Source organism: Rousettus aegyptiacus, unplaced genomic scaffold, assembly GCF_014176215.1.
Source record: "Rousettus aegyptiacus isolate mRouAeg1 unplaced genomic scaffold, mRouAeg1.p scaffold_m13_p_6, whole genome shotgun sequence".
In the NCBI taxonomy this organism is placed as follows: Eukaryota; Metazoa; Chordata; class Mammalia; order Chiroptera; family Pteropodidae; genus Rousettus; species Rousettus aegyptiacus.
Genome location: NW_023416309.1, coordinates 65,989,674 through 66,016,214, shown reverse-complemented (window position 1 = coordinate 66,016,214; position 26,541 = coordinate 65,989,674). Strand labels below are relative to the sequence as shown.

The 26,541-nt window shown below is 38.6% G+C and overlaps 1 protein-coding gene and 1 pseudogene across 6 annotated transcripts in view; one reads left to right on the top strand and one right to left on the bottom strand.

The window, feature by feature from the left end:
• SPECC1 (sperm antigen with calponin homology and coiled-coil domains 1) overlaps positions 1-26,541 on the bottom strand; it is a 239,842-nt gene that overhangs the window by 143,871 nt on the left and 69,430 nt on the right. For all 6 annotated transcript variants that reach the window (XR_004951614.1, XM_016145133.2, XM_016145137.2 and 3 more), the window contains exons 2-3: positions 20,195-20,364; positions 11,470-11,605 (exon numbers count right to left, since the gene is read on the bottom strand). Coding sequence is in view for 5 of the 6 variants with exons in the window: in XM_016145133.2 (XP_016000619.2) it covers positions 11,470-11,605; positions 20,195-20,341 (283 nt within the window). In the remaining variant the exon portion in view is untranslated. The remainder of the gene's footprint in view (positions 1-11,469; positions 11,606-20,194; positions 20,365-26,541) is intronic.
• Positions 13,463-13,581, top strand: LOC118604822 (annotated as a pseudogene).

The following is a 26,541-nucleotide window of genomic DNA, read 5'->3' as shown; positions in this document are numbered from 1 at the left end:
CAAAATACATTTTTAACCTTTATTCTGTATTGACTTTAACTTACATTTTGATGAAAATTTACATAAAAACTATACACTTTGAATAGCATTAAATTTTTTTGTTTTTACTCTTTGAGAATGATTACTAATCATGACTTGATAGAAATTAGAAAATACTAACATGGAACTCAGGGGGGAAAAAGCTGAAAAGAAAAAAAGTATTGTCATACGAAATTAGCAAGAAAATTATTTTCATCAAATCTACAACTTAACAGGTCATCCAAAATCTCTGAAACTTCATATTCTTTAGTAGTATATTATTACTGATTAGAACATTGAGAATGAATAGTGAGTGGGCCCTGATTTGTATTCTTATCCTAGGCCTCGAAAATATCAGGACTGTCTGCTTCCTACAGTTTGCTCTCCTTTCCTTAAAGATATACCAGAATTCCTGAAGATGAAAAAACTGTGATGATCTGAGTCCAGAATCCAACTCTATTTTACATAAAAACACAAAACCAGTTTTTACACAATATTATTACACACTGAATTTTCAGGGAATGCAACTCACATGTAAATCAAGGGAATATAGATAGCACTTTATATTGTTCAGAAGTTTACCCTGAGTTGTCAGCATTGCAGAAAGTCGCTGGTGTCGACACTGCTCCATATTTGAAGCCCTAACACTGGGTTCAGTCCCATTTGTAGTGTTTATCCTTTCCACTGATCTACAAGTATCTCACTGTCTTCTAGTGCAATCAGTCCCCAGCATTCACATATTGAAATGTGTTATTTAATTAGAACTTGTTTTCCTTTTATTTCTCCTCTACATTTAGAGGTAGGCCATTATATTTATTTTCTTTCTTCCTTCCTTCTTGACTGCATCTCACTCAGAAAACGGTGCATGGGTAAATAACAGAGGCCAGAGAACATCAACGACAACCAACAGCTAACAGGCCCTCGTGCAAGCAGGAGGGGAGGAAAATCCAACATTCAGGCATCCACCAAACAACAGCAACAAAAATCAAAGGAAAAATGACAAAACTTACCTCAGGCTTTAGCACCCTCCCCAGTCTCATCCTGGCCATTGCAAAATTTTTTCCTTCTTCCTTTAATTGGGCATAAAATATATGACCTGATATCCTTAATGGAATCTTCTACAATGAAATCCCTTTCAATATCCAGTTTTAGACAAACACAGACTTCCCTCTATGAAGATGGATGATCCTAGAAAAATTGATCTATATGAAAAGTTTGGGCAGTTCATAAAAGGGGAACAACCTTAGGAATCCAGGTAAGCAAGCATGTATGGAAAAAGTTAATAACTAGAAGAAACAGGAACTTTTTGAAAATCTATAATCTGCATTGTCATTTAAATTCAGGAAGTTTCATAGCTATGAAGCTAGAGCAAGAAGTCATAAAGAAGAAACAATTTGAGATCAGAGAAATTAGACTAAAGTCGAAATAAACACAAAGCAAAGCATATTAGATGATAAAAAAAAAATCAGAGGATGAATGAAATTAATCAAAAGAATCAAAGAAAATATGAGATGTGGTGGAAGACATACCCCAGAGGTCAAACATACACATATTTGAATTTCCTGAAGGAGACTTCAAAGTAAAAGAAAAGCAATAATCAAAGTAATATAGAATGAGTAGAGGGTACTTAGTAAACCCATCACCCAATCTTAATAACAACTCTGAGCAAGTTAGGAAGGGAAGAACTGAACATACAAAGCAATATCTCAGGCCAACTTTCTGTATCTTATTTAATGGTGAAATACCAAAAACGGTCATGATAAAATGAGAACAAGGGCATCACTAACATTTAACACAACTCAGATCACCACACACTACAGAAGGAATCACAAATAAAAGGTGCAAGTACTGGAATGAAGGCGACAAAAAGCATTGTTATCTGCAGCTGATATAACTAACTGTCCACTTGGAAAACACATGAGACTCAGAGGAAAAACATAAGTACTAAGAAAAATATTAGTACCAGTTAGGGAGTGATTCAGTTATAAATTAAATATTAAAAAAATATCTATTTAAAAAATATAATGAGTGCTCACTTCAGCAGCACATATTCCAAAATTGGAATGACAGAGAAGATTATCATAGTGGATGATATGCAAGTTTTAACAAAAAAGGAAAAAAATATAATAGCTAAGGAATCCTATCCACAATAGCAATAAAATTTAACAATACAAAATTATGAAGTCTAGGAGGCGGAGAAGGAAGAGGGAAGGAAGAAAGCAAACTTTAGGGAAAGATAAAAAAGAAGACTCAGAGAACTGGGGAGGCAGCCAGGTTTCTGGAAGGAAAGACTGCAAAAATGTCAATATTCTTGGGGGAGATACAGGGAGTGCTCTCACATCTCTGAACCACAGGCTCCCGGGGAGGACCTAGGAAAGCCACTGAACCCAGATCGACTCTTCATCTTGTGCCTCTGCAAAAAGTCAGAGAAAACCCTTGATGCCACTTCAGACGCCTGACTGACCTACCACACACTGAGAAGTGTGGGACCGCGAAACCTGGAGGTTTCATCAAGCTAAGAATCCAGGACTTTATTAACCTTGGTACAAAGTTCAAAATCTTATACCAGGATTACCCCGGACACCACCAAAAATTAAAACTCATCCCTGAACCATCATTGATAATAAGATAAAGAAAATGAGGTGATTACATACAGGAAGGAAATGCTACCTGTGCTACAACACAGATGAATCTAAAGGACATTATGCCCAGTGAAATAAACCAATCACAGGATAAATACTGTATGATTCCACTTATTTGCAGTCCCTAAAATAGTCAAACTCTTCTCTACATAGAAGTAGAGTAGAATGGTAGTTACCAGGGAATGGGAGAGGAAGAAAGAGGGAGCTGCTCTTCAGTGGGTACAGAGTTTCAGTCATGTAAGATGAAAAAGGTCTAGGGATCTACTGTACAACATTGTGTCTGTAGTCAACAATACTGTGTTATATCTAAAAATTTAAGAGGGTAGATCTCATGTTAAGTATTCATACCACAATAAAAATAAATTGTAGAAAAAAAATAAAAGAAAAATGAAAACACTAAGTCTGAAATGTTATTTTTTTTAACCATAAAATGTATCCATCAATAAATGATCCATGTAAAATTAGAAACAAAACAAAACAACAACAACAAAACCTACCTCATTCCTGGCATTCTGTGACTTTGCAGGCCCTCATCTCCGAATGCACTCAGTCTCCTACCTCTGCCCTCAACAATCTCAGGGCCCTTGATCACTCAAAACTGAAACTTGCTCACCCCTATATTCTGACCTTTACCTCTGACTGTCCCCTCACTTCAGTGCGGAATGACTCACACAACTGCCTTTTTGAACCAGTCTTCTCCTTTTCTCACATTTCCTGAACCTGCTACCGGGAGCTGGTGTAAGTGTCCTTCCCAACCCTGGGCTGTCATTTTCCTACTGTCTCTCTTCTACCCTGCTAAACGAATACCTTCCACCTCTGAAGTAAGACCTGGCACCCTCTTCTTTCCCCATTTGTCGTCATGTACTGACACCCATCCCCATCTCTCAATTCCCTCACATTCTTGGCTTACAAAGCTCCTCCCTCTGCAGCATCTGTGAGACTGACTCACCAATTCCCTGGTCTTTCAGTTCCAAGACCTCCAACAATCTTTTCCTCCATTCTCATGCCAGCAAGCCAACACAAACCATGACTTTCTCTCAGCCTCAGTTTTCTAATAGGCAGGTCTTAGTCCTAATATTTACTAGGTGTGTACTTGGATAGTCTGCTTAATCTCTTTATGCTTCAGTCTTCTAACCTATAAAATAGGAAAGATTATACTGATCCTACAGTCATAGGATTGTTGTAAAGGAGAAAATACTTATCAAGTACTTAGAATAGTGGTTAGCTCATAGTGAGCAAAGAATGCTAGTGATTGGTAGTAGTATTAATAGGTGAAGATGATGGGGGAGAAAAGGAGTCTCCCTATCTCAGTAGACAGTGTAGCAGAGGAAAGAATTCTGGAGTCAAACTGGATTTGACTTTAAGAACATTGCCTACCTCACGTGAGGCTGTTTTTTCACATGTGCCTTCCCATGTCAAAGAGGACAAGTGTCTTAGGTTGAAGCCTGTCATACCACCTGTCTAATGTGATTAACTAGGGAATGAATGGACATATGTGCCTGCAAGGACATGGATACCTTCTTGGAAGTGAGTCTGCTTTCATGTTGGAATCATGCTTCTTTGTCCTCTGAGGTGTCTGAGACCTGTGAGCATTAACATGGAATTTGGCCAAGGTGTTACTGGCACTGAACATTCAACTTATTTAACTTTTAGAAAACATTGAGATCAGTATATAATAGTGACATTCTTTTAAATCCCACATGTGCTATATATAGAATCATCTAGATAAGCACTTTTGATTATCACTGGTTTTCATAATGTTCATCTGTGTGGCTATAGGAAACTCCTTTAGGCCAAGTGCTATTTCCGAAAGGTATTGGTATTCAACCCTCATCCCCTGGGTACCCATAAGATCTCATCTTACTAGCCCCGCTGGTAATGTGAGCAGAAAGCTGACCCTACATCTACCTCAAACCCATCAAGGAGGATCTGATAATCCCACTCTGAGGTACATATACCAAAAGGATCAAAAGCAGTGACTCAGATAGTTATTTGTATGTCCACATTCACAGCGGCATTATTCACAGTAGCCAAAAGGTGGAAATGACCCCAATGTCCATTGATGGATGAATGGATAAACAAAATGTGGTATATTCACATAAGGGAATATTATTCAGCTTTTAAAAAGAAAGGAAATTCTGACACATGCTATAACATAGATGAACCTTGAAGACAGTGTGCTCTGTAAAATAAGCCAGATGCTAAAATACAGATGCTACATGATTCCACTTATATGAAGTACCTAGAATGACAAATTCTAGGGACAGAAAATGAAATGACAATTATCAGGGGTTGGAGAGAAGGAGGACTGAAGAATTATTATTTAATGGTTATAGGGTTTTGGTTTTGCAAGATGAAAAGAATTCTGGAGATGGGTGCTGGTGATGGTTGCACAGCAATGTGAATGTACTTGATGCTACTTAACTGTATACTTAGCAATGTTTGAGATGGTAATGTTAATGTCGTGTATTTCACCACAATTTAAAAAAATCAATTAGGAGAGCTTAGAACCATTGATTCTACCCTCTAGAATATACCCAGAACCTGACTGCTGCTCCCAGCTCCATGGCTGCAACCCGGCACAGGGTACCTCTTTCCTAGGGTCCAGCAACAGCCTCTGATCCGGTCTTCCCACTCCATTCGTCCACTCACAATGAGCAGCCAAAGTTCTCCCTTCAAAATGAAGGCACGTCATAGCACTTCTCTGTTCTCTTAGTCTCCTCCACCCCCAGCCTTTCTGTCCTCCTCTTCCACTGCTCTCCTCTTCCTCACTGACTTGGTTGCAGCCACACTGGCTTCTTCCTGTTTTTGGGTGGGTCACTCATGTTGTCCACGTGGCATTCATGTAGCCTCATAAATGCAGGTGTCTGTCCTGTTCACTGATGATCCCTTTTGCCTAGAATAGTGCTGGGCACATAGTAGGCACTCAAAAATACTTATTGAATTAAGGAACGACTAAAAGGAGGATTTTTTTTCTAGTCTGGTAATTAAACCATTCTTCAGAACCAGGGCGCATAGTGGAAAGCACAGCAACATTTTTGAGAAGGCTACCATCTAGTGGCTGAATGCCTCTATAGCTTTGCAGGGACTCAAATTTCTCACAACTCTTGAGCAGTTAGTTAATAGGGTAAGCAGAGAGGACAAGTGCCTATGCACAAGGGACTACTCCATTCTTTAAAATCAACACTTATCAGGTAAGATGAGATCAACACAAAGGGTACCTTAGAGAGAAAAGGAAGAAGGATATGTCTGGGCTGCAATGCAGATAGTTTAAAAACTTTGATTAAGTGGAGTTTATGTGTAGAAACATGTGGTAGACATGGGGGACACAAAGAGAAACTTATCTGATCTTTATGAAGCCAAGTGTCCTGATCTGGATTAAACACCACGTTCTTCTTAAGACTGTTGTAAGAACGAAGTGAGGTAACAGACAGAGGCCAGCAGAGTGGCAGGCACAAAATAGGGCTCAGAAAATGGCAGCAGTTGCTCCCTTTGAGACCTTTCTGTTGCTGTGTTTCTATTATTACTGAAGCAGACTTTGGCAGAGCCCCAGGGGACGGCATAAAACTTGGATACCAGAACCTGGAAACAATCTAGAAAAGGCTTCCAGAAAGTTCATGCACCCCCTTTCAAGCAGTTTCCACAACCCTTGTGTTAGATGATAAATCAACACTATATGCAAGTGTGAACCACCACATAATAATTATTACTAAAAGGCTGAGAATTTTTTGCTGGTACTAGATTTGAGGGATTCTCCCTAAAGACACATCAACTCCCAAGAAAGGGTACAATACAGGCTGACTGCGGGTTTAACTACTGTGCAATTAAAACCACAATACTGCATTATAATTTCATGATAAGATCCTTTTTGAAATTATTAACACAGTTAAAAAAAATACAGATAATACCATACCATGCATTACAGAAAACTTGTCACAAAGCCAAAAGTTCAAAAACTAAGATGTGAGGGCCATGAAAAATTTTGTCTCCTAAGAGTCTATACATAATTTATAATCCTTTTCTTTAAGAGGAAAGCAACTGCACATTGCTAGCATCTTCCTCATTTTCTTTAATTTTATTCTTATTCTTTACAACTGAAGCCGTAGAGAACGGATGTAAGTCCAGTGAGCATTCAATGGGGATACCCTTTCTAACACATGAAATCATTTCCATCTTTGTCTCAATGGTATTGAGATTTTACTAGTACCAGCACTTTCATTTCCCTGATGTTTTTGTGTGTGTGCATGTAAAATAAAGCCAGAATGTGACCCAATATTCAAATAAATGCCTAATACTACTATACAATTGCAGAAGTGGTGGCACCTACTACAGAGAAGTACTGGCTGACGGGCAGCATTGCCACACAAACCATGACGGGCAGCATTGCCACACAAACCACTGATCCTAACAATTGGTTCATCAGCTGATGCATGGTCTGAATTTACCATGAATAAGGCAGTTGGGGGATGTATGGCAATGCATAAAACTGCTAGGGTCCAAAAGCTGATACAAAAGTGAGGAGGATTACCTACATTTACAGATTAACGTTCTAAAGACAAGTTGTAATTTTCTATTCAACTCTATATAAAGTAGGTGGCAAACTTAATTTGCATGATAACAATGGGAGTAAGAAGTGCATTACAGTTTATGAGGTATTCACAGATCTTTGTCTTGACAACATTACTGTGTAGTAGATACAGGTATTTCCTTAATTTGACAAATAAGGATGCTAATGTCCCCAGGAGGTGTGGGAACCTGCTCACTTTCGGAGCTAGTATTAAACTGTGGTCTTTCTCTAGAATCCTGATCAAATTCTGTAATCAAACTATTAAATGATTTACCAACAAATGGTGAAGAAACATCACAAAAGGCAAGTCAAGAGGAAGGATTTAGTTAAAACAAACAAAAAAGTTCAGGTTATAACTTATATTTACTTTTTTTAATTTATAAAGCATTGTGTATTTGTGTTTGAAAATTTTCATACAATATAGAAAGATCTAAAATGATCTACTGGTAACTCTCCTCAAAGACAACCATTTTTATATCCCTCCTGAAAAAAAAGCTATGATTTAAAAGATTAAATTAACACATACTTAAAAAAAAATAAAAACAAATGAGATCACAATATATGCACCATGTTATTTTTCTCAGTAATATATACTTCGATCTTTCCCTTGAGATACATACAAACCCACTGTGACCATTTTCATGGCTGCATATTATTCTACTGTACCAAAATCTCATTATGCAACCAGCTCTGTATTGAAACACACTTAGGTGTTTCCAGTATTTCACTATTCTAATAATGCTACAACTGAACATCTTTTCCATGTATACTGACATCCTCTTTCAAGTAAACCAGTAGTGTGAAATGCTAAGCAATAGAAATCTTCTGTGAAAGGTTATACATATTTCAGATGTAGAATGATATTACCAAATTGTCCTAGTGCACCAACTATATGTGGTGTGCCAGCTCCCTACACCCTTAATAACACCAGAAATTATCAACCATTTTATTTAGCCAATCCATTAGGGAAAATAGTACATCTAATTATGTTTTGATATACATTTCTTCATCTATTCATGAGGCTTAGCATCTTTCTATTGGCTATCTTTATTTTTTTAACTGTGAACTACCCATTTTTCTACTGTACTATTTTTCTTTTTCTTATTTATATAAATTCTTTGTCAATAAGCCCTTTGATACATGTATTGCAATTTCCTCTTTTTTTACAAAGCAGTTTTTTATATTTATGTGATATTTCATCTGTTCCTATCATGGTTTCTAGCAGTGTTTCCATGTTTGTTCCTACTTAGGTTCTTTCAAGGCCAAGATTACAAATTGATTCTCTGATGTTTTTTCTCTTTGTACTTTCATGGTTTCACTTTTTAATATTTAAATCTTCAATCCAATTGGAATTTATTTTGATAAGAGGAATGAGATAGGGATCCAGCTTTATTTTTTCCTGACAACCCACTTGGTCATTATTTTTGAGTGAATTATCTGTCTTGATATGCAATGCCGCTTTTATCCTATGCTAAATCCTCCAGTATATTCTGGACTATTCTCCATTGTTACACTGATTTGCCTATTTCTTCTCTAGTTCCAAGATGCTTACAGTTAATTCCTTGATCGCTATTTTTAAGAAATTTCCTGGGTATTCTAGAATATTTATTCTTCTAGGTCAGGGTTTATTAACAGCAGCACTATTGGCATTTTGGGCTAGATAATTCTTTATTGTCAGGGGCTGTCCTATGCATCATAGGATGTTTAGCAGCATCCCTGGCCTCTACCCATTAGATGTCAGTGGTACACCCTAGTTATGACAACCAAAACTACATACCTTGCCAACTGTTCCCTGGGTTGGGGAGAGGGCAAAATCACCTCCCAATTGAGAACCACCGTTTTAGATAAACCCAGTATCATTTTATCAGTATATCCACATTCAAATTCCCACTGATATTTTAATTGGAATAAAAATAAATTCATAAAATAAATTAGACATCTTTTTATATTTAATATAATATACTTACTGAATTTAATCTTTAGTATATTTAATCTTTCTATCCAAGAACCATGCATATCCTTCTACTTATTTATATCTTATTTTGTGTCCATCAGAAGAGTTTTAAGATTTTTTTAATATAGGCTCTTGTTTTAAGTTTATTTCTAGGGATTTTACCTTTCTCATTCCTTTATAAGTAAGATCATTCCTCACATTATTATCTTTTCTAATTACTCATTGATAAAAAAGCTATCGATATTTTATATTCTACAACTAGCCACACATTGAACACTTATTGTATTTAATAGGTATTCAGAACATTCTAAGTTTTTTCTAATATCATTTCAGTAAATTCTAAGCACTTTTTTAAGCATATAATATTTTATATGCATAAAATCATCATTTTGTTTCATTTCCAATATATAGTTATAGCTCTCCTATCTTGCTGCTGTGATCAACGCTTGCAGAAGAATTTTTTTATTTTTTATTTTTTAAAATTAATTAATTATTTTCATTGAAATGATTAAAAAAAAAATTTCTCCATCTACTTTCCCTCTCTTCCTCTTCCCCACTACTCTCTGGTAACCACAAGTCCCTTGTCCATGTCCATGAGTCTCCGTCCTGTTTCTCCTGTTCATTTGTTGCTTTTAGGTTTATATTCCACGTATAAGTGATATCATGTTGTTTTCAACTTTTTCTGTCTGGCTTATTTCGCTTAGCATGGTTATTTCGAGGTTCATCCATGTTGCTGCAAATGGCAGTATTTCATATCTCCTTTTGGCTGAGTAATATTCCATTGTATATATGTACCACAGCTTCTTTAGCTAATCATCTATCATAGGACACTTCAGTTGCTTCCATGTCCTAGTTGCAGAAGAACTTAAATGACAGTGGTAACAGCGGACAAACTTGAATCATTCTTGATTTTAATAAGACTATTTCTAAGATTTCACAATTGAGCATAAAGCTTCTTTGAGATACATATATTTTATATCACTAAAGAAGTATCCATATATTTATAATCTATCAAGAATTTGTTTTTAAATCAGAAAGAATGCTAATTTTGTCAAATGTATCTTCCATCTCTACTGAGATAACTACATGGTTTTTCTTACTTAGTCTATTAATTTTGTACGATAGATTATATATATGTACCTAGACTTCCTATTATTAAGCCAGTCTTGGATGACATAAATCTACTTGGTTGTGATATGCACTACTGTTCTTTCAATTTCTTGTTGAATTTTATTTGCAAATATTTTGATCTTACTTTTTTATGTCAATATTTGAGAGCGACATCATTCTGTAATGTTCTTAGAGCTTTTTAAACTTTTGGAATTAGTGTTAGGCTGGCTTGATTAAAAATAAGTTGTACTTTCATTTGTTGTATTTTAAAACCAAATATGTGTATTTTGTATGAAACTAGTCTTTAAAATAGTAAAACCATTGTATAGAAATGCAAGGCCATTCCCCCTACATCCTAAAAAAAAAAAAACAAAGCCACATATACTCTTCAGAGATTCAACTTTTTGAAAACCAAATAAATTAAAATATACCTTTGGAAAGTTAATCCAGATTGTGATAGTTAATATAAAGAGTGAAAAAATCATAAGTATGCTACTATTCAACCCTATATTATTAAAAATTACTAATGACATTTCAGCTATTTTCCCATCTTAGATAATTTAGCAATACATGGAGAACTGCATTGTAAGAGTTGGACTGTGGAAAACTTAGCTTTTTTGTTCACGTGCTGCAAAAGAAAATAAAATATATTCTTTGATGTTTTAGTTTAAGTTTGATGCTCTGAACTCAAATATAATGTTTTTTTTTTTTTAAAGAAAAAAACACCTTTTCTGTTTCTTAAAAAAATAATAACATGAGAAAATTCACAGTCCCAATGGCCACTACCACCTAAGGGACTCAGAATAGTCTTTATATGCAGCTCGTCCCAGTTTTCCATAAAATGTTGTATGCCCACCTCTGCGAGGGACCTACAGGATTCATTCATTCATCTAATGTATGTTACACCAAGGCAACCCCAGAACATACACCACCTTGACTGGACTTCACAGACGCAGGGTAACAGACAACTAGAAGGATGGTGGGAACCACAGCACTACCTTTTTATTTCTCATCTGTTTCCCCACTAGATGTAAACTCCTTGTGGGCAGAATATTGTTACCTAAAACAGTTCCTGGCCCAGAGTAAGTGCTCAATACATATCTGATGAAGAGAAAGGATGCATCAATCACTGACATCAATCACGGCCAAGATGAATGACCTGCCTGGGTCCCTCCTACCTGGGTTGCTCCTCAAGCGGCTCTCAGAGAATTCAGAGATGGCTCCAGCTGTTGAAGTCTTTTTCAGACGAACTACGCCAGAAGCAATGGTACTTCCTGGTTTGCTGAGCATGTCCTCACTACTGGCCCTCTTGAGCTAAGAGAGAGGTAAAGGGAAAGAGAGAGGATAAAGAGATATATTTTCAATAAAGAGTGCTATAAACAAAGAAAACATCTGAGCTGGACCACTTGTTCAGTGGTTAAGAAGCAATAATGGTACTTTGAGGAGCATGATAGTGCAAAGTGGACAAAAGCAAAGCCAGACAGACCTATGTGTATCATTTACAGGGCTAGTATGATCTTCCATTATTGTTTCAAAGAATATTATTAAATTATGGGTGAATATTACTCATCCTGCCACACTTCAAATAACGAAGTTTTTAAAGCTCTGCTTTCCTAGTTAAAAAAAAGTTTTTTAAAAGCTTAAAATGTATTTTAATAAGTTAATGCTGCATGAGTGCTCCATTTCTCAGCAAAACTCCAAAGGTATCAGGAACAAACCAAACAGTATACAGCAATAAAAGATGTGCAGCATAACTACCTAAGATAGGCAAGGCTCATAAGAGCTACTGTCTGATCTTCAGCATACAGCAACCCTCTTCCCAAGATTGTACTAGGCCTACCAAGAAAAGCTATGAACAGCAACATTAGACACAAAAGAGCCATTCTTGGGTTGTCCTTAACCTAAGAAAAAGATGGAGATGAGTTAACACAAGATTTTTAAAAAAATTTTTAAGAGTGGGAGCTGAAGAAAAAAGCACAAAAGGCAGGGCAAAGCAATGCAGAAAAAAATCAAGGATAACAAAATTAACTTAAAATATATGTCTAGAGGAAGTAAAGAGAAGAAATAGCTACCATGTGCTCAACACTGAGCACCCTGTATATGATCTCATAGAGCCAACATGTTCTAAAGAAAGAAAGGAATTTTTTTGGAGGCCAGAAGAACACTGTTAATGGATGGCAGAAAAAAAGCAGAACCCCTTAATCCTTTTCTGCTTTCTTCTCTGACATGAAAGGGGAGAACAAACATCTGTTGAAAGGAATTGAAGTCTAAGAGGGGGACCCCTAAATGATCTTACATTTCTGGTCTAGATAAATTATATTCAAGGTTAATGAGAAAAACCACAAATAAGTTCTCGCAACCATTTTAAGTCTTCTCTTAAAGAATTTTGCTGAAGAGGAATAGTTCTACAAGACTGGAAACGGGGAGATGCCTTGAGCCCTCATGAATATATCCAATATCTGGAGAAGACAGTATTAAAAAGCCTTCAAATCAACAGAGACATGGAGCAGGCAGCTCCTGCTCCCACCCTGGCTGAGGGCCCAAAGGCCCTGCTCTACACTGCTTCATTGGCTTCAGGGTCATTTACTGAGGATTAGGAGTTTAAAGATTTGTACAAATAAAACAAAAATTTTCCACTTTTGCATCATTTAAATTTCATGGTACTACACCTCGGATGGCTTTAAAGAGAAAAGAAATGCCGACACCAAGTGTCAGTGAGGTGGCAGAACAATCAGAACTCTCATGCTCTCCTGGCGGGGTGTAAACTGGTACGACCACATTGGAAAACTGGCGATATCTATTAAAGCTGAATATTTGCATCCTATGATTCCGCAATCCTACTCCTAGATCTATACCCAAGAAAAGTGAGTACACAGGTTCATCAAAAGAATGTTCCCAGCAGGTTTATTTATAACAGCCCAAAACAGAACCACCCAAATGTTCTTCAACAGGAGATGGGCTAAATTAAATAGTGGTAGAGTATACAATACAAACTACATGCAATTAAAAAGAAGAGAATTACAAATACACGAATAATTGGATGGATCTCACATTATCCTAAGTGAAAGAAACCAGACACAAAAGAATATACATTGCCAGATTCCATTTATATGAAGTTAAGAACTGGCAAAATTAAATAATGGTCAATAAATTTAATTTAAAAAATAAAGTGTCTATGGCCAAGCTACCCTGAACAAGCCCCATCCTGTCTGATCTCGGAAGCTAAGCAGGGTTGGGCCTGGTTAGTACGTGAATGGGAGACTACCTAGGAATACCAGGTGCTGTAGGCATAAAAAATTTTAAAAAATAAAAATAAAAAAATAAGGGATTGTAAGCTGACAAGGTTATCGCTAACTGTGAGGTCAAACAAGGGTTGCCTCCCCTAAAAATAAATAAATAAATATAAAATAAAGTGATAAAAAAGAAAGAAAAAAACAAACCAAGGTGATAAAAGTCAAGATAGCAGTTACCCCTAGGGGAAAGAAACTTCTGGGGTGCTGGAATGTTCTACATCTTAACCAGGTAGTGATTAAGCAGAAAAAATATGTATAAAAATTCAATGAGCTGTACAGCTAAAACTAAGATTAATGCACTTTACATTTTAAATTTTTTATTGTTAAGTATGCTATGCCTCAATTACAAAGAAAAGGAAAATGGGGATGGGGTCATAATTAGGCAAAGTCTTGGTTCCACCCCTGCCAATGCTAGTCTACTTTCCCCCATTTTTCCCTATTGTTATTTAAATCTTTATTGTGATAAAATTTATCATTTTAATCATTTTAAGTGCGGAGTTCAGTAGCATTAAGTATATTCACAATGTTTTCCAAGCCTCACCATTATTTATCTCTAGAACATATTCATCATCCAAAACTGAAACTCTACTCATTAAAGAACAATCCCTCATAGCCTACTTTCTAAGAGAGGGAAGATGCTAAAAGTCTTAATATTAGGCAGGCAACCCTGGTCAAAATCTTTAAACAAATTCTTTATATTTATTTATTTATTCATTCATTCATTCATTCATTTATTTAAATTAGTTTCGAGTATGTAGTACATTAGTTAGACATCTATATAGTTCATAAAACAATCCCCCCAACTGCTCCCTCCTTCCCCTGACCTTCCACGGAGCCAAGGTATTAATGCTAAAAACAAATTCTTAATTTAAAAAACAAATAGCTAACACTGAAAGGACGATTTGCATGCACTTCCAATTACTAAATTTTCTGGCCAACAGCACAGATCCCTAGTTTAACAAGAGGAGTAAATATGACCCTCGAGTTGACACAAATGTAACTCAATTGCACTTACAGGGACTCCATAACTTTTTTTCTGTTTCAGAGAACAAGGGTTCCTGTACCCAAGCTTTCTAGCCTCTCAAATTATCCATCAGGTCACAAGCGTAATGTTTTTCATACTAAATGACAATAGTTCATGAAGTGAGCAACCTTTTCTGAACAACAAAAAAATATTATATTCACTCTGTCTAGAAGCATGCCCAGGTCACGAAAAACAAAACAAAACAACAACAAAAAAAAACAATTATGATTTTAGATTTTGAAAATTCCCCAGATAACACCTCAAAAAAAAAAAATGATATGAACTTGGTTCTGCTTTCTTCTACCTGATTCTACTACTTTACTAAAGTCGATAAGTCTAATACAAGAAGAGCAAATCAGCAAACGCTACATCAAAAGCCCCAGGTGCAAAGGCTTAGTCTGCAAACCAGAACAGGGAATCCAACAAATGAGAGGACAGCTGGGGCCAGAGGTAAAGTTGCCTCTGCAATCCTACCACAACCTCCACCCTTTTGGTGCCTGGGGTAGAGTTTGCCCCCACCCCCTCCTCCATAAGAGGTCAGTTCTCAGGCAAATTGACAGGCAGAGGCAGCAGAGGACAGGAGGACAGGAGTGGGAAGACTTCCCACTTCATGTTCCCAGTCTGTAATATAAACAGATCTGATCCTTTCCTCACTAGGCAAAGGGATAATTAAGATGTACTACAGGCCAAGAGTGTGCAATCTCCTTAACACTCAGCATGGGAAGTCTAGGTAGCACTTCATTTCCCTTGCGCCTTCCACAAAAAATGCCATCTGAGAAAGATTTATTGCTTAGAAGTTTTTTCAGCAAGCAGGACATAAAGACCAAAAACCAATTCTCCCTGTCCTCCTAAGCAAATAGCTGAAGCTACTCTTACTCTATCACTAGTTTTTGGATGCAATATCAGATTCAAAAAGCTCCTAGTTTCAATTACTAATTCTCATTCTTTCTCTATTCATGGCTGCATTTTTGGCTTTGTTTCTTGGTCATCGAATGCAGCTTCAGCATCACTTGAGATTTCTGGTTTGTTATAGAAGATCCCTAAGAAGGTATGTGCGTCGGTGTTGCTTTGATATTTATAGTAAGTATTTTCACTAACTGTTTCACTGATATTTAAGCTGCCAAACACCTGCACATGAAAGCTTACAAAAGGGAAAAGTTTAAATAGCTCACAGATTAAAGTAACTAAGAAATTCTTCTCAATTCCACAAAGATAGTGGATGAAATCCAAAACCCTAAAATCATCATACATAATATAAGCCAGTCTTTAAAGGTAGATAACATGTCATGGTTGCAGTAGTTCTTAAACTTGAGTGCATCAGAATTCTTGGAGGGTCTATTAAAATGCAGACTGCTGCCTATACCCCAAACCCCTATCTACCCACTACCACCACCACATTTCTTATTCCCTAGGTCTAGGGGCCTGAGAATTTGTATTTCTAGCACATTCCCAGGCAATGTTGATGCTGCTGGTCTGGGGACCACACTTTGAGAACCAATGGTTTAGAGCAGCAGTGTTGATGGAAATAAAATATGAGAAGCATACATAATTTTATACTGTTTAGTACTCACATTATGAAAGTAAAACGGGTAAAATTTTAAGAATATATTTTCTTAACCTCATGCATTCAAAATATTATCAATGTAAAAAATATTGATGAGGCATTTTACATTTTTTTTTGTGTTTTACACTTACAGCACATCTCAATTTTGAGTAGGCACACTTGAAGGGCTCGTTTGCAACACATAGCTAGTGGGTCTGGTGCTAGGCAGTGCAGGTTTAGAGCTCTCCCTCAGAATGATTACATAATACTGAGAGGGTCTGCGAGACTTTTATACAATATGTCTAAACTATTAAGACTCTGTTTTCTGGGTAAGGGGAGGCCCTGACCCACTGGCTATAAGAAGACTGGGTAAGATCTATACGTGACCCATGCCCAGACTTTTCCCAATTTTTTTGCTTCATTTTTTTTAAATAAAGGAAATCAGAAATAAGAAAGCAGCAGCCAGGCCTTCCAAGGGAAGTGAGAGGCTCAGGCATGATGGCACCCACGCTTTATACACACACACAGAAGAAGGCTAGGTGTCAGCAGGTGACATAGAAGCAGTGGCAAGCAGAGATAAGCAACAGTAAGAGACAGTCCCAGGTATTCCAGTCCCTGGCCCCAGCCACTCAGAGCTCCAGTCTTGTACCTTTGCCCTTCCCACAGTGACATGGGAACCTTGGGATCTGTTCAGCATATTTCTTTTCTGCTGAAGCTAGCTCAAGCTGATTTTCTGTCATTTGATACCAAGAAAGTCCTGACTAATAAACTTGGGCCTGTAAATGGCTAAAATGAAGTAGCCTGCCTGCATCAGAGCACTGCCTGCTCTCCTTTCCTGTGCTGGGCTTGACTAGCACAAGGAAGATTCATCCCCATCCCATCTGGGCTCCTGTTGCACCTTGTTCTTTCCCTGCTCCTTCAGAGTGGGTCAGTATTTGAAGCAGGGTATTTTGTTCTACCTTCGTGGATTTGTTTGTTTTCCTATTTTTGACCAGTTAAAATATATCTATCCATCCCATATGTATCCATTTACTACAAAGCTAATAAAGTAAGATGTTCACTGTGTAATTCAACTTCCGTGCATGCTTGCAGATTTTCATAGTAAAACACTGGGGAAATAATTGACTTGCTTTTCTGTCCATCTTCTGTTCTCTGGATTTTTAGTCTTCTTCTACCCACAATTGCAGGTGGACATGAGAGAATGGTCAAAGCAGAGGAACATGATGAACTAGAAAGGTGCGGCCATGGTGCAGCTCTTTCTGCCACTCCTTCCCTCCAGCCCTGTTATCCTCTTTCAGAGTTAGGCCTGGAGGTCCCAAGAATCAGAAATAAGAGCAGAAAGTCTCTAACATGATATTTACTTTTCCCTTGACATTTTCCCTGTGGAACAAGTTTCCCAAATGCTTACCTATCAATTGCAGAAGCAACTAACATTTCATTATCCTCAGGGAATACTCCTGAGCTTTAGACCTTTTTTAAAAAACACTGCTTTAAAAAATATTTTAACATGTCCCCAAAATTCTACTGGTCTGTTATTGGGGAAATTTACGTATTCACTTAAAATTTAAATTAAAGATGTCTCGCAAATATGCTATAGGTCAAATATAATTTAAACAAAAATCATGGAAGTCATGGTCTACTCCAGGATAATAAAATAATAAACAAACTTATGTGTAGGACACTTCTTCTACATTTCCTTTCATCTCAGAGTTCAGGACAGCTACATAACTTGCCTGAAGTTTTACAGCTAGAAGGGGAAGAACGAGGATCCCCACTTAGCCTGGTCTGACCCACTCCAAGCGCATGCGCTTCCTGTTCCAACATCTTGTCATACTGCCATGCCTGGAAGAGCCAGTGGACGTGGGTGTTCAGTAAATCCTGAGTGCCTGCCAGGTAGCAGGTGCTTTTGTAAGCATGAGGGACAGAGCTGTGCAACAAACAAAAAAGCCCTCATGGAACTTACATTCTAGCCACGGGGAAACAGACACTAACAAAGCAGGTGTATGTGATGGTAGTAAGGGCAGAGAAGAAAAATAAGACAGGGTGAGGATGATATATGGAGGCCAAGAGGCCCTTTACAAGGGTGGTCAGGAATGTCATCTGATAGGGTGACATTTCAGCATATGCTTGAAGGAGAAGTGGCAGATGTGCAGAATGGGGAGGAATACTTCAGGCAGAGGGAACAGCACACATGCTGCCACAAGCCTGCACTTGGCTCATTGGAGGGACGGTGCCACCAAGCACCAGGAGACCCTGTGGTCAAAGCTCAGGGAGCCAGCACAGAGAGAAGGGCGATGATGTCTGAGCGGGAATGGAGCTGGATCTCCAGGGCATCACTGGCCATTCAAGAACTTTGCTTTCTACTCTGAGTGAATGCGGACAGCCCCTAGAGGGTTTTAAGCAGAAAAGTAACATGATATGTGTTAAAAGGACCACTCTAGTATCTGTTGAGAATGGAGTGTAGGGTGCAAAGATGAAAAGCATGGAGATCACTTGGTAAGTCCATGCAAGGAAGGTGGTGGCATGACCCATGTAGTCCCAGGGGAGGCAGTGGAAGTTGCTTGGAGTTGACATCTGTTTTTAAAGTAGAAGTGATGGCATCTTAGTGATGGACCATGGGACATGAGAAAAGAAGTGTTCAAGGATGAAGCCCTGGGATCAGACCTGAGAGACCGAAAGGATAGGCTTGATACTGACTCAAATGGAAATAGTCAAGAGGAACAGATTTAGGGGGAGTGAGACCCGGGTAGGAAGGAATCAAGATTCAGTTTTGGCCATGTTACATTTCAGGTACCTTTTAGGCATCCAGAAGGCAATGTCACAAAGGCAGTTGGAGGGGCCCTGGTCAGGACACAAATTTGCATGTTATGCACATATGGTATTCATGAAAATGGACACCATCACCTAGAACAGTCGCTTTCAACAGGGACAATGCTGTTCCTCAGGGAGTGTACTGAAAATTTGTGGGGACATTTTTAGTTGTCACCATGATTGGAGGTGGTACTGAAATTTAGTAGGTGGAAGGATGGAGAACCTATATGTCCTCTGATGAATGTGACAAAAGAATTGCATAAAGAATTGTCCCATATCCCACACAATTTTCACATAATCTACAGACATTTACATGAGTGGAACACTTTGTTATTATTGAGCCTACAGTATCCCTTCGTTTTACATAAAAAACAATGTACCTCTTGCATAGCTTTAAGATACACTGAACTTTCCAAGAATAACAAGGGAAGACTGCAGTTTGGTTCAGATATTTACCAAGAGTGCTCAACATTACTCCCTCAATATCCTTCATGGTATTTGAGTCATAGACACGACCACCATGAATCAGTCCACATCGTAGCTGTCATATCCACTGTGTTCTAAGGAACATCTTAGATCCTTCAGCATGGTCACGTTGAGGCATATGCAGATAGAAATATGGATTATTTCCCTTTTATAGGTAGAATATTATATTGATTTTTCAAAAGTGTGTATAGGTAGTTATACTGTCTCTGATTTCATCTCAGTGTAGTAAAGGAGGTATTGGGTGTGGCATAGCTAGAAACGAGCTGAGGCTCAAGGACTGTGCCCTGTGCTCACCCAATGTTAGAAAGCCAGGGCAGGAGAAGGGGCCGGCAGTGGAGATTCCAAGGTGCTGCCCAGGAGGGAGGAGACAGGCACTCCCAGACGCAGGGCCTAACCAACAGTGTTAACTCTGCTGACTGTTGGGTAAGACGAGGGTGGAGAATTGACCCTTATCTAGTGGAGAGCTGGGGCAAAACTCTGACTGGAGAGTCCACATAATCCAGGGCAGGGGATCGGAATTGCTACTGTTAAACATTTTGCAGATTTCCTTTCTTAACCTCAGTAGGTCCTGCTATACCCGCTTTGCTTTGTTCTTAGGTCAAGATATGCTGGTTCCCTGGGGACTTTCCTTAGAGCCTCTGTGCCAGCCCTGAGAGGCCACTAGCATTGCTTACTGCCCATTTCAGTCCTCCTGAGCAGGGACACTGGACACCCAGCTGCCTGGCCCAGTACACTTTAGTCTATACCTTGCTGAGTCGGGACTCAAAAGCCAGTGAGGTTGAAGATTTAGAACTCTTCATGCCAGAAGAAGCTGCGGGGAGGGGCCGTGCTCGGTCGATCCCATGGCTCCCAGCTTTGGTGACTGGACTCCAGGGCTTGGCTGCACTCCTCATGTTTGTCAAGTGGGTCTATTTTTCTGTAGAAGAGAAGAGAAAAATATGTATGTCCACAACTTGAGGCTGCTGAGTGACATCACAGAGCATTACCCCCATATACCACGTTCAGCATTGTTACCATAGAAAACTAGCACTTATGATTGGTCCGCAAATAGAGTTCTGGTCCCAAGATGATACCTTTGCACAGGGCTAATTTTTACAACTTCACAAAAGCTGTTTACAAACTGTAAACACATATGTTCTAACACTACTTTTCAGCAAATGATGGCTTCTTAATAGTCAGGGACACCTAACACCTAATAGTATTACAATTTACCCATATACTATGTATATATTTCCCCATATAAAATAGGTCAGCTTGAGTCAGGATATACAATGTCCATGAGCCTTGCAGGTTTAGGGGTGACAATGGAACAACTTACCTAATTTTTAATAGATATCAATGAATTACTTGAAAATTAGATTTTATAGAAGCACAGCTTCTTTTCTTCTTTTGGACAAAAATGGATATCATTTAAAATTAACAGTATATTTTAATCGGGTCAGACCTGACATTATCGGACAGAGTTACTGCCCTAACTAAAATATTTCATGAAAGCAAAATTGTTCAAAGTAGCAAGGTGCAGTTAAAGACCTACGGGGAGAATCCACATATGAAGATGATGAAGGAAGCCTGACTCCTATGATCAGCAATCAGCTTTGTTATTCCTGAGTGAAGTGGCTGGTGATCTCTTAATCTCTCTGAGCCTGATTTTTCCATCAGTAGCAAAAGGAGAGTGGATTAAATGTCTCTAGGGTCTCATCCAGATCCAATTCTAACCCTGCTTGTCCTCATGGACTCTAATGACCAAGAGTATGAGATAGATTACCAAAGCCACAGATAATGCTTGATCCTTTCACAGAAACAAATAGAAAAACAAACCTTAAGAAACACCAATAGGTGACAGGTAATTCCAGTGACCACATACACAAAACCTGGGGGTCTAAGTAACTGCCCCTGGGGGATGGTGGTTGATGTTAAGCAGCCCTGGGCCTCCTTCCTTGTCACTTGATCCTAGTTTGTCCCCAGTACATCCCCAGTATGCCCTATTAGCAACCTATGAGAAAAACGACAGATGTCCTCCCCAGACTAGCTCAGGCTATGACCTCCTCCTGTTCTTGTCTCCTTTTCCCGGCCAGAGAAAACCATTTCAACTGACAGTCAACCAGGGCCACCCAGTTCCTATTTCTACTTAAAGTGATTGGCTGGACAGACCTGGAACACATTCCTCAGCGCTGCTCTCCGAGTAGCAGTGTGAACGTGGCTGCAGGAAAAAATAATTCTTTAAAGACTTTGCAGTTTGTTTTCTATAGTGTTTCTGAGAAAAATTATTCATGATTTCAGTCATATGATTGGTTCAGAACCTTATTAGTCTCGGTTTGGTTCCAGGTATCATGATAATTTTTTAGATTCTGCATTAAAAAAAATAAACAACTTATTTCTAGTATATTTTTCTGATGTTTAGCACCAATTATTTTTTTCTTTGACCCACGATTTTTAATGCTGGTTTCTACAGAGACAACGAAAGAATTCCTAGGCTTAAAACTATAGAGTAACTAATTTTATTAGGAATCCCAATATAAAATAAACTAACATATCCTGCCTGATTCTTGAAGAGAATCGCTGTAGAAATTACTAAAGCACCATCCGGTAACATGTCAGTCTGACTCATAGAAATGACTTAAGTGAAATACCTGTTTAATCAAGGAACTCTTTTTATGTTATGATGACAACTACTTAGAAATAACTACTACAGGGCTTACTTTGACATAATTCTGCAAGGTATCCACATTTTCCAAAATCTGCCCAGGTTACCCTAAAATGAAATGTTGCTTATTTATTCCACCAAAGAAAGATAAGAATATGAAGATGAAAAACAGCACGAAGAGGATGAAAATTTTCTTTGCCATCTTTTCTCCAATGTTTCAGGAGTCTAAGACTTTGGTTAAAAAAGATAGAAGCTATCTCAGTCCACATTTGAACTCCTCTCTTAACCTCTAGTGACAAATCGGACAATCTTCTGGAAGTGCACCTGAAAAACGTTCAACCATTTTTCAAAGACTAATGGGTTACATCCTCTGAGGCAAAATTCTCAGATACTTCATTTGTATCATCACACCTTTTTGATTCTCTTAGAATCTTCTAAACCCTACCAAATTATTCCCAAATGAATGTACCCAGAGAACTTTTTCCATCTGGATCCCCTCTTGTTTACTATGCTATCTTTTCTTAGTTACCTTCACTCTTCTTTCCCATTATTTTCCCCAGACTAAGCCTTCTATTTTGTACCCACCCATCAGCCTGAGTTTTCCGTTAAGTTCCACCTTCTTTCAGAATTCAAAATACACAGAAATGAAATAATTATTGTCCCACTCACTTGAACCAGGAAGAGAATCTTATAGGTAAGGACAGTGCTAGGATAGGAGGCCTGGGGTGGTAGAGGGCTCTGTAGGATCAATGCAGCTCTCCAGGATGGATAAGATGGTAAGAGCTAGTGCTGAGGAAAATGCTCCGGTCAGACTGAATACTAGCTTTGCACCCTGGCTCCCCACTCTCTGTGTCTTATGAGATTATTAAACATTGCCCGTCCCTCGCCCCTAGCCTGGACTGGTGTCTTCCAAGTTTTCTCTAAATCTTCTAGAAGCTGTTCCTCTCCCTTGCTCTGCCCACTCCTACCCTGGGCTCTTCTGGAATAGACTCAGAAAGGTTCATCCTCAGCTGTCCACCCGCAATGCTCAGCCACTTTGGTCCTATTCTCTGTCCACTTCTAGGAAGGCCTCCTGCCAGAAAGAGAGCAGGTGCTGCCTAGGCCCACTCATAACTTTCTGCAGACTTTGATGCAATCTGCTTCCCACTGCTTCTTCTACAACCCTCCTCTCAACCCTCACCCTGGCAGTCTGAGTTAGGGAATCAGTAAATTAAATAAACACTGTAGTGACTAAGAGTGGCCACACTAACCCACTCTGAGCCTGGCAAAGCACTGTTATATGCTTTATGTGGATGTGTCATTAAATCCTCACTGTAACCCTTTGAGATAAATGTAACCCCAATTTACAGGAAGGGAAATCTCATTTGGCTCAGGGAGGTTAAGCAACTTGTTCAAATCACAAAGTTTATGATAAAACCAGGATTGAAACTCAGTTTTGGTTGGCTTTAAACACCAGGGATGAATATAGCCTTGCTGAATAATCTTGGCTCCCATGGAAAAGCATGAGGGCTTCTGGATCCAATGTTCTTGGTCCAAATTCAGCTCCACTATTTATTGTGTGCACTTGGGCATACATTTTGAACACTGTGATTCTCAACCTTTTCACCCAATAAAATGGAGTTATTAATGCCTACTTCACAAAACTGTGAAGATGGAAGGAGAACATGGAGCATGAGGGCCGAGCACATAGAAGGCCCTCAAAAACGTTAGCTCCCTCGCTAACAAACACTGTTAACTATTCAGTGGAGGGCTGCTCCACTTTACGAACTCAGCAATGCATGGTGATCAAATCATTGTTCAGTGGCAGGAGCCAGACAGACAAACCAGATTCTTGCGCACAGAGCAGCCTATGTTCATTTGGAAATGTGAAAGAGGGAAGGTAGGGAGGAAAATAAACACTGAAAAAAGATACCTTACAGTCATTAGAATTGGCCCCAGCCTTAATACATCCTAGCTGCTGAAAGATGAACACAGGTGTGAATGCTGGGTGAATAATGCTCTCGTAATAGATATGAATTAGTAATAGAAAATTAGTTGATGGGTTCTGACTAAGTTCAAGACAATGAAAAAGAAAAGTTTTCCCTGGTTTCTGAAAATCCTCCTAAACCATCTCAAAGGATCAAACTTGTCAAGGAATTACAGTTAAATCTAGGAACTCGCTCCCATAGGGGTGAGGTGAAGGTCTTTTTGCAGGGGTGTTTTCTTTAAATTTTTCAAATATTTTATTTTCCTACCAAGTTTCTTTCCTCTTCGGAATAGTGTAAGACTTACATTTAAACTGCAACTCATAAATTGCATGCAAAAAATAGAAAATAAAGAAGAGAGGGAGAGAAGGGGGTAGAGGGAACAGCTATTTTAGGAATACAATGAGGTGTTTGGGCGCTGGGTAGAGTCAGAGTCCCTGTGTAGGTCTCCTGCTCCTTCAAAACATGTTACTTTGCTATTTAATTAATCGCTGCCTTCAGAGCCTGTGTTGGATGGGTTGTTTTGAGGCCTAAGTTTTATTACCCTTTTAAGGCAAGAAAACAGAAAGGTGACTGGGAAACACTTCTGGACCACCACGAAATGAGTCCTTGGAAGTGGGAGAGGGCACTGAAGTCTCAACTACAAGTACAATAAGTGCCAGGAAGCGGAAAGCTAAAGCATTCAAGTCAGAGAACTAACAAAATAAGAATGTTCACATAGCTCAATTACCAGGGGACTCAGCAGGAAATAGAATGTAAGTGAGCAACATGTTGAAAATATCTAGCTGGAGCTTTTCGGAGTGTGTGCCTAGGTTGCTCATGACCTCTTCAACAGCAGTGGTTCTAAGCTGGGGGTGGATGGGTGATGATTCTGTCACCAGGGGACATCTGGCAATGTGTGGAGATGTACTAGTTATCACAACTTTGGGGGTGCTACCGGTAAAGCAGGAGATGCTGTTAGACATCCTACCACCCAAAGGACTGTCCCACAAGAAGCACCTGGCTTAAAATTTCAATAGTCAAGGTTAATAAACTCAGTTCTAGAGGAAGAACAAGAGTCCTGGGTCACTGGTTCTTAGACTGGCACCTGGTTCGTTTCCCATCTAACGCTGAAATGTTAATGCTGAAAATCTAGTTTAGGAGCAGCTGAGGGAATCTCAGACTGCAGCTGGAGGCCACAGGAAACATTTCAAAGCTTATTATTTCCTGTGGTCTTGAGATGAAAAATCATCCCATTAGCCTTCCCAGTAAATAAGAAAAGAACAGATTTCCACACAGCATCAGAAGAAAAATGCCAAACTAAAATTCATGTATCCCATCAGCAGAAGTAATTTAAAGAAAACAAGAACAAAGAAGTGATAAAAAAAAAAAAAAACTAAATGGAAAAAAAAATTGGTATATCACTAAGCACACCATCTCAAACTGTAAACAAATTTTGAAAATGTAATAAGAATTTGCAGAAACTATGACATGCTGCCACAAGGCAGAGATTCATAACAAATAGGTTGTATCTGGCATAAGAAACAGAGGAGGAGTTGAGTCACTAAATATGAAACACAGACCCTAGAGAGAGGCTCTAATCTGGGAGCTATATTGAGACCAAATGATCGGAATCCCTGCCTGGGCCATCCTTCTGTCTCCAAAGCTGGACCAACCAGCTGGCATCCCACAGAGAGGATGACCACTAATCAGTAGTTCTTTCCTTACCTACAATGTGGCTTTACAACAAAAAATTACAAGAACATGAGCCAAGGCAGCAGAAAAAGAGATTGAAATGAAATACTTCAAGAGCTTTTTCTATAGGAACAGTTTGAAAAGATCTACTGAAGAGTAGCTAAAAATAAAAACTTTAGTGTAGTGCCAAGACTATTCAGTGGGGAACGATCGCCTTTTCAACAAATAATACTAAGAAAACTGAAGATCCACACTTGAAAGAATGAGCTGGACCCTTACTTTACACTTAGATGAAAATGAACTCAAAATGGATAAAAAACCTAAATGTAAGACCTAAAACTATAAAACTGTTAGAAGAAAACAGAGTAAAAGCTTCATGACATTGTGCTTAGACATGACACCAAAAGCATAGGCAACATGAAAAAAAAAATAGATAAACTGGGCTACAACGAAATTAAAAACTTTTGTGAATCAGAGGATACAGTCAACAGAGTGAATAGACAACTCACAGAATGGGAGGAAATGTTTGCAAAGGGGTTTGCTATGGACTTAACTATGACCCACCCACACCCCCACACACACACACTCCCCACACACACATCCCGCCCCCCCGCCAGCTCAATTCATGCACTGACGCCCTAATCCCCAGTGTAACTGTATTTGGATATAGGGCTTTTAGGAAGTAAATTAAGGTTAAATGAAGTCATGAGGGTGGATCCTAATCTGATAGAATTGCTGGCCTTATTAGAAGAGAAAGAGAGATGTTTCTCCTGTTCATACACCAAAGAAAGGCCATGTGAGGACATAGTGA